At 33.8% G+C, this 11,783-nt stretch overlaps 2 protein-coding genes across 2 annotated transcripts; both read right to left on the reverse strand.

The window, feature by feature from the left end:
- Window positions 1-2,095: 2,095 nt before the first annotated feature.
- LOC112518194 (26S proteasome regulatory subunit 4 homolog A) lies at window positions 2,096-7,465 on the reverse strand. Its single transcript, XM_025125809.1, has 6 exons — window positions 6,954-7,465; window positions 5,964-6,209; window positions 4,621-4,790; window positions 4,197-4,413; window positions 3,313-3,453; window positions 2,096-2,411 (listed from the first exon to the last, which is right to left on the reverse strand). Exons 1-6 carry the CDS (start codon window positions 7,431-7,433, stop codon window positions 2,328-2,330), a joined length of 1,338 nt encoding a protein of 445 aa, XP_024981577.1. The 5' UTR covers window positions 7,434-7,465; the 3' UTR covers window positions 2,096-2,327.
- A 2,546-nt stretch (window positions 7,466-10,011) lies between these two features.
- LOC112518616 (acanthoscurrin-1-like) lies at window positions 10,012-10,674 on the reverse strand. The gene has a single exon (XM_025126381.1). The coding sequence runs from the start codon at window positions 10,625-10,627 to the stop codon at window positions 10,214-10,216; it is 414 nt and encodes a 137-aa protein (XP_024982149.1). The 5' UTR covers window positions 10,628-10,674; the 3' UTR covers window positions 10,012-10,213.
- Between the last annotated feature and the right edge of the window lie 1,109 nt (window positions 10,675-11,783).

Raw genomic sequence — 11,783 nt, forward strand, 5'->3', positions numbered from 1 at the left:
AATGCCCCAAACCAGGCTATAAAAGGAATAAAACAATAAAAGATTTCGTTATAATAAAATTTAAAGAAAACCAATGTTTATCGGTAAAATTTAATACTATTATTTACTTATCATGTAAGATTTTGGTACAGGTAAATTTAACATTATTATTTACTTACCAGGTAAGATTTTAATCAACAAAAACGACATCATATGCAACAATTTATCCGGTAAACACTTACCGTGGTAAGAGTCGTTGCCCCCACTTATCGGGTAAGACTCATGTTCCTTGTCTCGCTCTTATCGATTAAGATTCTTGATCCTTACCATATTCATCCGGTGAAGTAATGTGACTTAGTAAATATTTACCTAGGTAAGCGTTTGGTAAACGGCCCCTAAATAACATTTTTCATTCATGCAATTTTAAAATTACAAGACGGTCATCATGATTTACAAAAACGTTCCAATTTGATCATTATCTCAAACGGTTGTTAAAAATCCGTTAATGACAAACATTTTCGTTCTTTTATCGATTTTTTTTTGTCTTTTACACGTTCAAAAACCATAATAACCAAAATTATAAAATAAATTTTGATTGGTTAAACGAAAATAAAAATCAATAAAAGAACGAAAATACCTCTCGTTTAACAAAATCTTTAACTACCATTAGAAGGAGGGATCAAATTCTAATGTTTTAGCAAACCATGATGCTCATCTTGTAATTCAAGATTCAAGCTGTAGGACGACAAATGTTATTTCCGACAAACCATGAGGACCAAATTTGTAATTTACTCTAAAATTAAATTTTAAAATAAATATAAAATTATTTAAACACTTTTACACCCAACCAATAATCAAATACAAATTTGTGAAAATCAATGCAAAGCCATTCGATAATTTTGATTTTAAGTTATAATTTTTTTTTAATCTGAATATCTAACCCGTTATACAAACCGATTAATTTTAGGATGACCACCTGTTTTATGGATAGCTCAGAGTCACCGTATTTGAACATCTGTGGCCACAAGAAGATTTTTATTTCTACTTGGATTTGAACTAGGATCTTAAAGACTTTTCATTTTTGAATTCCAAGCTCAAACTAATCAGATACCACTCTTGTGGTTAAAAAAATATGAATTAAATTGATAGGAGAAAATGTAAATTAAATTATTTAAACACTTTTTATAAGTGTTATTGTTTGTGTTTGTATATGTACATGCATGTGTTTCTAAATGTATTTTTGTGTTATTTCGACGTACAAAACAGTAACAAACATTTCATTTATAAAATGATATTGTATGTTTCATATATGAAACAACAAACAAAAACCAATTTATAAGTTTAAAATATTTATTGAGTTTGTATTTTGTTTACCTTTGTAATGATAAATCGTATTCATTTGCCCAAAAACTAAGATTGTATTAATGATAAATATTAAAATGATCTAACTGAGTTGCAACCATTTCTTGTCAACCATTTCAATGTCCTGTTTACCGAATATTTATTTTGTAAGCGTTAACTGGTAAAATACAATGCTATCACTTACTTATCAGATTAAATTTTAGTCAACAAAAACGACATCATATGCAACAATTTACTCGGTAAGCGCTAATTATGGTAAGAGTCGTTACCCTCACTTACCGGGTAAGACTCTTGGTTCTTGCCTTGATCTTACCAAGAAGATTCTTGATCCTTACCATATTCATCCGGTAAGGTAATATGACTTGGTAAGCGTCGTATTCTACAAATCAAAGAGCAACTTAATTCCCCATTCATTTCTTGATCCTTACCGTATTTATCCGATAAAGTAATATGACTTGGTAAGCGGGTAAATGTTTAGTAAACGATTCCCAAGGATAAAAGCAACATTCAAGAACTACAAGACAACGTAAGATTGACAATTAAGGTCGTTCACCAAATACTTGCAACGTAAACGCTTACCGACAACGGTCATCACGCCAACTTACCTTACAGGGTAACATTCTCGACCGTCATCAAAATGGATCATTTGTGCTTCTTACCCGGTAAGCACTAATCGAGTAAGAGTCTTCTCCCTCACTTAAGAACCTTGTTAGGTAAGATTATCGGTCCTTATTATGCATACGCAATAAGAGTGTGGTTTCAAAATAATATGCTTTCACAAACTTCACCTCTAATAAGAGAGTTTGGAACTATTAAGAAGTAAACAAACAACGTAAAAAAAAAAATGATGAAAAAAGAAGCTAGAAGAAAGATGGAGGAGAGAAACTGAAGATGAAAGTTTCCATCCAACCTCAGTAAAGTAACTGACAGTAATATCATACTAATAATGCAAACAACCAAAATAAGTGAAGTGAAGTAAGCAGTTTTCACATATAAAGTCCTTCTGGTACACCCTCTTTCTTCTTGAACATAACCTTGTCCTTTGCCTTTTTAAAGTCACCATGTGTCACCTGATCATTTACCCACAATTTTATAAGAAACTATAGCTATTTACTAATTCCAGAATGATCTAATAAACAACACAATTCTGGAATGTTTAAGGTTTTCATTTGACAATAAGTAATATAGCAATTTTAGGATGCATTTGGTATCCAAACAGGATATAACAGGACAATTGTTCAGCATTTGATAACACAAAACTCGACAGGACGGAACATAAAATGACCTATTTACCCCTAATGAGTTGTTTATATATTTTGATTAATTTATGTAACTTGTTAAATTATAATAAAATAAACATTTTTATAACAAAATATATCATTAGAAAGTTTTCGTGACGATTAAAAATGACACCAAGATAAAAAGTTTATGTAGTTTCCCGTTTTTATTTTATACCTTTTCTATATTATTTTTTAATTAAATTATAATAAAATAAGTATTATTAATATTTATTAAATTACATAAATGAATAATGTATTTGACGTTTTAGAAGAGAATTACGTTTATTTTGATGTCATATTGGTAAAATACATGTCTCATCCACTTTGTTCGACATAAAAGTCTTGCCAAACGTGGAACAGTGATCCCTATTCTGTGCTCTCCGGTGTACCAAATGCACCCTTATTGTTCTCGCTTTGCTGACCTAGCGCCTTCTGTCCTTCTATGCATATGTCCGGTCCTAGTTTAATTATAGCACCAAACGTGGAACAAGTTTTTGTTTGGTTATATCCGGTTGCGGTCTAATTATCGCACCAAATGTGGAACAACAAGTTTTTGTCCAGTCATGTCAAGTGCCAGTCTAGTTATTGCATCAAAAGTGGAACAATTTTTCTAAATGGTTTTTATTGTGTGTGATCATCAATCCTAAGTATCAAGAGAGTTGCAAGTGGAAGATAAATATATTTCACTGACCTTCATTCGGCGTTCTCTTAAAGCAAGTAATCCGGCCTCGGTACATATAGCCTTGATGTCGGCCCCAGAGAACTCATCTTTGGTCATCACAAATTCTTCCAAGTTGACATCATCAGCCAAAGTCATTCTTGATGTGTGTATCTAGATTAACAAAATCACTTAGCATCTAAATTACAAAGCTTTATCAAAATCATTAACAGAACCAGTTTTTCAAAACTTCATCAACATCTGTCTTTCTCTCTTCGTCACAGTTTTCACAAGTCGGGGTTTTCACATAAATGGTCGCTCTACTCTTTGGGTAGAGACCATGTCTACATACATCTTAGGGCCTGTTTGTTAGCAGCTTAATGAGCTTAGAGGGACTCACAGCTTACTCGGTCAACTATACATGACTGTTTGGTAGTGGTTTAATGATATAGAAAGTGGCTTATTCAGTATGCTTCTAGGGGGGAGCTTTATGCAGAAAGCCAAGTTTTTTTCCAAACTGTCCCTCCCGATAAGAAAACACCTTCCTTCCATGTATGAAAAAAACCCTCCCTAACAAAATCCTTCTCAATCTATACATATAGATTAATCCCCCAAACAAATTTATGTACGACTTAGTGGAAAAGCAACAAAACAGCCCCTTACTCTCCCTAGATCCCAACACTATTGGGATATACCCGGTCCCAAAATAAATATCCACGATGAAATAGACACAATTATTACACTTTTTAGTTAACTAAGTGATAATTTTACCCTTAATAATAGAGGGAGTAATGAATTTATCCGTCTAATAATTAAGAGTAGAATTGGAAAGTAGACACTTATTTTTAAAGGTTGGACACTTATTTTGTGACGAAGGGCAACCATTTGACAAGTCAATGACGTAGCAATAACTGTACCTGGAAAATCCGTCTCCTGGTTTTGATGTCAGGAAGCGGAAACTCTATCTTCCTATCAATACGACCAGGCCGGAGCAAGGCCGGGTCAAGACTTTCTATTTTGTTTGTCGCCAAGATCACTTTCACATCACCTCTTGAATCAAAACCATCTAACTGGTTCAATAATTCCAACATGGTTCTCTGAATTTCACGTTCACCACCAGAGTGGGCGTCATACCTGCATAACTTACCCCTTTTAGTAATTTCAAAAAGCTTGGGAACAAATATGTAAGGAATAGAAAGATTCCAACTCCCCCAAGTAAAGAACCGTTACAAATAATGAAGAAGCTGTTGGATTAAAAAATGAAGCAATGTAAATAAACTAAATGTGATGCACGAATTTCTGGTTTGAAAGATTCCAGGACTCAAATGCCCTTGAGCATACCTCTTTGTACCAACGGCATCAATTTCATCAATGAAGACAATAGAAGGAGAGAGGTCATCCGCAACTCTGAAGAGCTCTCTAACCAATTTAGGACCATCTCCAAGGTACTTTTGAATCAACTCACTTCCAACAACACGCAAGAAAGTTGCGGATGTAGAGTTTGCCACTGCCTGAACACCATACCAAAGGGCTTATTTTAAGTAGAATAAACTAAAATAAATCAAACCAATTGAACGCAGTATATTCCATCCGGAGGTGGGGTCTAGGGGAAGACGTACGCAGACCTCACATCTACCCTAAAGAGTAGAGTGGTTGTTTCAGTAACGGCCTCAGCTAGTGAAAAGTGTGTGAACGGGAAAAAAGAAGCAGATATGTTAAAAAATGAAAAATTAGATAGAAGTAAACGATAGCAATGAAACTAGAGAGAGAGAGAGAGAGAGAGAGAGAGAGACAAATATGCTAAATTTTGAGAAACTAGATGCTATGATTAGTAGAATGGCCCTTGATAACCAACCTGAGCAACATCAGCTACTGGTAAAGAGTCAAAGGGAAATTAATATTGCAACAGAATAGCAAAAAATGGGCAAAACAGAACACCCATGACATGCTACTATAACTCTTCAAACAAGACGACAGAAGGTCAAGGTGCTCCAAGGTCCGAACAACAACATTCTTCAATAAAAGTTTGTTCATATATGTTCATTAGAGAGAGGGTTACATTTTTGTAAAAGGCGATGTTTGCTGAAAAGTGAAAAGCTAGTTGTTGGCTAATAGCCTAATAAGCTAGTCATGTTTGATAAAAAAAAACTAATCGATAAAGTAGATGGCGATATAAAATGACCTGAATGAACATTATAAAAATAATGGAAAACTATTAGGGGCCTAATTAGAAAAAAGTGGAAAAAGACCCTCGAGCTTATTGAGACGCTACTTCAAGTAGCTTTTCAAAAAGCCAACTTATAAGCTAGTTGATGACTTACCAAACGGGACTTTTCGATAAGCTCAAAAAAGTAAACTAGCATATTATTGCCAAACATGATCAAAGTAAGTCGAGACAAGTTTACTTATTCCTTTGCTAGTTCTTGTAATGTTCATCAAGACCATTCCCCTTTGTATAAACCTATGCATTAATGTTTCACGTACCAACCTTTTACTTCACAAATTATCCCAACTTTAAGCATCAATCATCCTATCAAAAAAAACATGCAAGATCCCCTCATAGTGTCCAAAGTAAGGAACACGAATCACATAAGCTTAGAAACAACTTATTTTTCCTATTAAAGGAAGGAAACACTTAAATTGGCAGGGAAAAATCATAATATTATAACTTGAAGAGTACACACCTTGGCAAGCAAGGTCTTGCCTGTTCCAGGTTCTCCATACAATATAACCCCCTTAGGAGGTTTGATCCCAATGTCCTCGTATAGTTCAGGATGAGTCAACGGGAGTTCTACTGCCTCCTTTATTTCTTGTATCTGGGCATCTAATCCACCAATATCAGCATATGATTCCAAAGGAGCCTTCTCAACCTTCATGACAGACACCATGGGATCAACATCATCCTGAAGGAGCCCAACAACAGACAGAACCTGGGATCGTAGAAAAATCACCATTAGCATAATTGGGGCAGATTCAATTGAAAACCGTAACTACTTTAAAAACCTGGGAACCAACTATTCATGACGAAAGTCATGATAGATATCCATGATGAAAACTACTTGGGACGAAAATGCATGATATTCGTGATGAATACTCAAAGTTATTCTTCCTGAATAATACATGAAATAGTTGGTTCATAAATCTTAGGTTTTCAAAATATTTACTGTTGTCATTTAAACTTTCCTCTAGCCCATTCATATAGCTTAAAAGTGGCTTCGACTTCAAGTAATCAATGTAGCTCTATACATAAGTGCGGTTAATTACAAAACATGCTAAGAACAKTTTAAAAGAACATAAATTTTAGCAGCCTCTACTATCACAAAGGAAAGAACCAATGAAAACTAAATTTTGGGCTATTATTGCTTTGATAGAGTTATTTGATCAAATGATGATAAAATAAAGGTTGACAACAATAAGCATGATCAAAATCAATTGAAACGATAAAAGGAAGTGTGAACCGAACTCAAATCAATTGACATTCTTGACTCAATGGTCAATATCTTGAAGTTCAATTGAATCATATATATAGGCTTAAATGAAGTAATATGAATTTAACTCCAATCAATTCAAACCCAATTTCAATTAGAAAACGAAGACTCAATTTAACTCGAATCAAATGAAATGCAAAATTGAAGTGTTAAATCGTCTCAATGCAATGGAAAACCGAATGATACCTTATTGTGCATCAAGATCGCACACCCAGGCTCCAATTGATCCTTGTCAACAAATGATAAAATCCCAACATAATACTCCGGTCCAACCGACGACGATACAATGGCGTGATTCTCATCAATAAGCTCCTCCAGATTACCAACACTCATCGGAGATCCACGTAGATCATCAACCTTAGACCTATCCTCTTCAGTTTTCTCTTCCTGAGGCTTTAGCCTCTCCTGATTGGCCACGAACTCCTCTTCCATTAACAGATAATCTTTGATTCGCTCTAGCTTTAAGAGCCGTAGCCTACACTTCGAATGCGGCGTCACCGTCGGTAACCGAGCGGCTGCCTCCGGTCCCTTCTGCTTCCGTTGTTTCCGGCCGACTCGAGCAGGCGGCGCTGCCGGTTCGAATTTCTTCTCCTTTTTGTCCCCATCGTTCTTCCGATCGCCTGAATTTCCTTGCCGGTTCAAACCGCCGGGAGTTCCCTGACCCATGATGATTTCCTTGTTTTCGAGAGGAAAATACAAAGGAAAATTGATTCAAATTTGGGGTTTTGAAGCTTCTTTCAGTCTTTCTGTGCAAGAAAGCAGATTGATAATCGGGTCCTTTTGACCCGACAAACGGAAATTCGGGTTGTAAATCGAACTACTTGAACCGAGGAAATTCGGGCTGTAAACACGTGTTTTAACTTTTAACTTTGAGTAAATTATGTTTTTTCTCCTTATGGTTTGTTGAAAATTACTATTTTAATCCTTATACTTTTGAAATTATGATTTATATCCTTGTAGTTTGTAATACGTTGTTATTTTAGTCTTTATGATTTAAAACTTCCAGTTGTTTTCATCGTTGTAGGTTATAATTCATTATTATTTTCATTCCGCAAGTCTCGTTTGGTTAGCGGGATTGAATCGGATTTGGAGATATTAGGAATTGAATTCCATAGGATTTTGAAATCCTATGAAAGGGACCGGAGGCAGTCGCTCGGTTACCGAGATTTCAAACACAAGAAATTCGTAGGATTTTCATCCCTCATGCCTCGTTCGGTTAGCGGGATTGAACTGAATTTGGATTTGAAATCCTGGGATTTTTCTTGAAATCCTACAAACATAAGATTTTAAAACCCTACAGGGATGGTCGGTATTTCACGGGATTTCGTATGATTTCTATGTAATAATGTTTAAAATATGTTAAAAACATTTGTTTTATAATAATCTATTAATAAAAATATAATTTAACTATTTTTATGATTATTTATTATTTGCTTTTATAAATTATTTGAAAACAATGAAATTCAATTCCAAATCTTACAAAATAAACACATCAAAGATCCCAAATCCAGATCCCTCTAATTCTAAATCATTTCACGAAATCCAAATCTCTCAAAACCATTTCATCAAACATAAGACCCCTCATACTTAAAGGCAGGAATTAGTCTCAATGACAAAAACCGTAATAAATTACATACCATAAGAATGAAACTGTAACCAAATGGCCTTTTGTCTAGCAGTATTGTAGTCTTTGGTCTTCTATAAGATCAGGGGTTCAAACTAGAGCTATTCATGGGCTTGACAACCCGTTAAATCCGGCCCGCTAGAAATACAGGCTTGGACAACCATTATCGAGAAAATGGACAGGTCCGAGTTTGTTCGTTAAAATTAACTGACGGACATGGGCAAAGTAAAAATAAATATGAACAAGCCCGCGCCGGCCCGTTTATGTTCTGTAATTAATATTTTTTTACTATTGATTAAAATTATACTGGTATATTTTAAAATTAAACTATTAAAGTTATAGGATGAGAGTTGGGTCTCTTTGGTTTTTCTTAAGAACCCAAAAGGTTATACATTATCTTTGTTAGCATCCTTATGTCAAAAGTCCTAATCAATCAACAATGGATAGAGTCAGTAGTTACTTAAAGTTTTAATTGCAACGGCCTTTTTTCTTTATTTTTTTGGTTCCACATTTGTTAATTAAGAGTTACACTCTTTAGGCCCGTTAGCCTATGGGCAAACCCGAAAAAAAGGACTTGTGTTTACAATATTAGGCCCGTTGGACAAAAAAACAAGTTATGTCCGGCCCAGGATCGCAGATAATCACCTCTAGTTCAAACCTTACCAAAGATGAGAAAGGTGTATGAGTTTATTTGTTGCATTTATCGTATATAAATATTATATAATTAAAAAAACTATAATTTAAAAAACATAAAAATAAAATCCACAATTTTTCACAAATCATAAAGACGAAAAACCTAATTTACTCAATAACTTTTAAGTAGATTTTTATTTTTAAATGCTTTTTTATTTAAAATAATAATCTTTCTATTTTAAGCAATACACTTAAAATAGAAATATCCTAAATGCATGTATTTTATTTCTATTTACATAAAATAAAAATATATTTTAATTATAATTTCTCTAAACATTAATTGTTGTATCATAACAAAATTTGATAGTCAAATCAGTTGTAATGATTGTGTCTCGGGGAGAATATAAATGTCTATTTTGACGAAAAATGTATTATTTAAAAAAAAAACAAATTGTATGAAAAAATAACATATTTTAACTTGATTCTTATTTGAAGTAATTTAAATTTTTTATTTTGTATTTAAGATGTAAAGTTTTAAACATTTAAGCATTCGGGTAACCGGTTGAAACATTAACCGGTTATCATGATAAGTATCCAACTCAGTATTATTTGTTGACGTGGTTAGTGAGACATAGATTTTTTTTAATCTAAAATTAGTATTCACCGGTTACCTAGGTACTTAAATATTTAAAACTTTACATCTTATATACCAAAATAAAAGTTTTGAAAGTACGTTACCTAAAATATGAATTAAGTTAAAGTACAATGCCTTTGAGAACTGATGTTGTTAGTTTCTGTACTTGCATGTGTTTCATCGAATTTTCATTTTGTGTTTCCATATATGATTAGGATTCATATGTATAAAGTGTAAGATAATTCAGTTCTAATGTTGCAACCACTGTGGTTCCAACCATGTCTGGTGTTAGATAATATGATGTTAACGATACTGTTAAAGAAACAAAATGCTACATGTTTTTGGATATTTTAATGTTATAACGATAAACGAGAATGAAAAAAACCTAAAAAATTCTCCAAATACATCACATGATAAATGACAAAAATAACCTTATAGCTGAAGAGTGGTGCTCTCTTTTTAGGCAGAAACAAGACGTACTTTACGAGGACAAAATAGACTAATAAAAACCTCTCAAAACACAAACTAACATAGCTATGGTTACAACAACCATTTTCAAGGAAGTGGATCCGCACCAACATCGGCTCCTGCACCAGGTCCTCCTCCACCAAGTCCACCACCACCAAGAGCCGGTAAGCCAGCAAAACCATTAGCAAGACCTCCAAAAGTTCCTACACCACCTGCCGCCGCACCTGGTCCCCCATACTGGTAACCCGCACCAATGCCTCCAATTCCCTGGTGTCCACCACCAAAATCACCACCTACGCCCATTCCCATTCCACCACCACCAATTGGTTGGCCATCATTACCAAAGCCAGCAAAGCCACCTAATCCACCAAAAGTCGCAACATTTTTTTGATCCGTAAGACCAGCAACACCATTGTTGGTCTCACTGGGAACATCTCTAGCAGTAATAGTTTGTGCTACTACTGCCAGAACAACCAGTAACATAAAACACCAGTTTGCCATATCTTTTTGGACTGTTCTTTTTCTGACCACTTAGACTCTATTACTCTAAGAGTTGATGCAAGAATTTTGGAATGTGGGAATGCCCCTTTTAAGGGCAAAAGGGGTTGTAGTAAAAACAGTTGGGAGGAGTAAATGACTTTAATATGTAGGGTTGTTTCGTCAATTGGCAAGGCAAAATAATATTGCATCCATAAATGCAAAATTTATAATCAACTCGCAGCAATTGTAGCCTCTCAGGGAGAATCGATGACTGCATCCTTGATGCACAAAGTATACTGTATTATATTAAATTTTAATTGGTAAATAATTTAAAAAAAAAATAAGGTGATACTGTACTATCATGGTACACTACTTCTAATATCATGTACCAACTAAATTTAGACAGTTGGTATGGTACTACCAACCAATTATATTGGTATCAAATGAATCGGTACCAATTAAATTGATACGGTTGGTACATGAATTGGTTAGTTTGTCTTGGTAAAAAAAAATTAACATCCCTATTAAATTGTTACATTGGATGCTATTCTAATGAATTATTATTTTATCTGATAAAATAAATGACAGTGTTGAATTTTACCTGATAAGATAAATAACAGTATTGAATCTTACTGGTAAACGAATCCTTTTAACTGTTTTAAACAAATGAACTTAAAAGAATTGAAATGGGAGAGAGAGAGGGATGCATGGAAATAAAGAACAAGTGTCGTAAGGGTGATGGTGTAGCATGCAGTAACTGTATTCATGCATATGCCCTTGTCTACAGCCCAACACTACCATTACTGCAATTTATATTTTCCCTCTTATCTCCCACCATTTACATTCATGAAGAGAGAGAGACAGATGGTGTATATATATATATATATATATATATATATCTATATAGGGATGAGTTCAAATAAAAACCACTCAATTTGTAAAAACCGTGAAAACCTCATTCAACCAATAATAATTTTTCATTTTGTTCATATTTTTGTAATTATGAGAGGTTGATTAACCATTTTTGTAATTATGAGAGGTTGATTAACCATTTTTATTGTGAAGGGTGTTAATCATGAATATTATCATCTTCATTATTTTAATTTTAGAGAAATACATGAAACAGTTTCATTAAAATTTCATTAAGTAGTATATGAAACAATTTCATAACCACATA

Source organism: Cynara cardunculus (genome assembly GCF_001531365.2).
Source record: "Cynara cardunculus var. scolymus isolate 2C chromosome LG 9, CcrdV1, whole genome shotgun sequence".
NCBI classification, from domain to species: Eukaryota; Viridiplantae; Streptophyta; class Magnoliopsida; order Asterales; family Asteraceae; genus Cynara; species Cynara cardunculus.

Coding starts and splice junctions, on each gene's coding strand:
- LOC112518194 (XM_025125809.1), bottom strand. CDS start 7,433: ATGGGTCAGGGAACTCCCGGCGGTTTGAACCGGCAAGGAAATTCAGGC. Junction 4,414..4,620: donor GATGCCGTTGGTACAAAGAG/GTATGCTCAAGG, acceptor TAAGTTATGCAG/GTATGACGCCCACTCTGGTG. Junction 2,412..3,312: donor TAAGAGAACGCCGAATGAAG/GTCAGTGAAATA, acceptor GTAAATGATCAG/GTGACACATGGTGACTTTAA.
- LOC112518616 (XM_025126381.1), bottom strand. CDS start 10,627: ATGGCAAACTGGTGTTTTATGTTACTGGTTGTTCTGGCAGTAGTAGCA.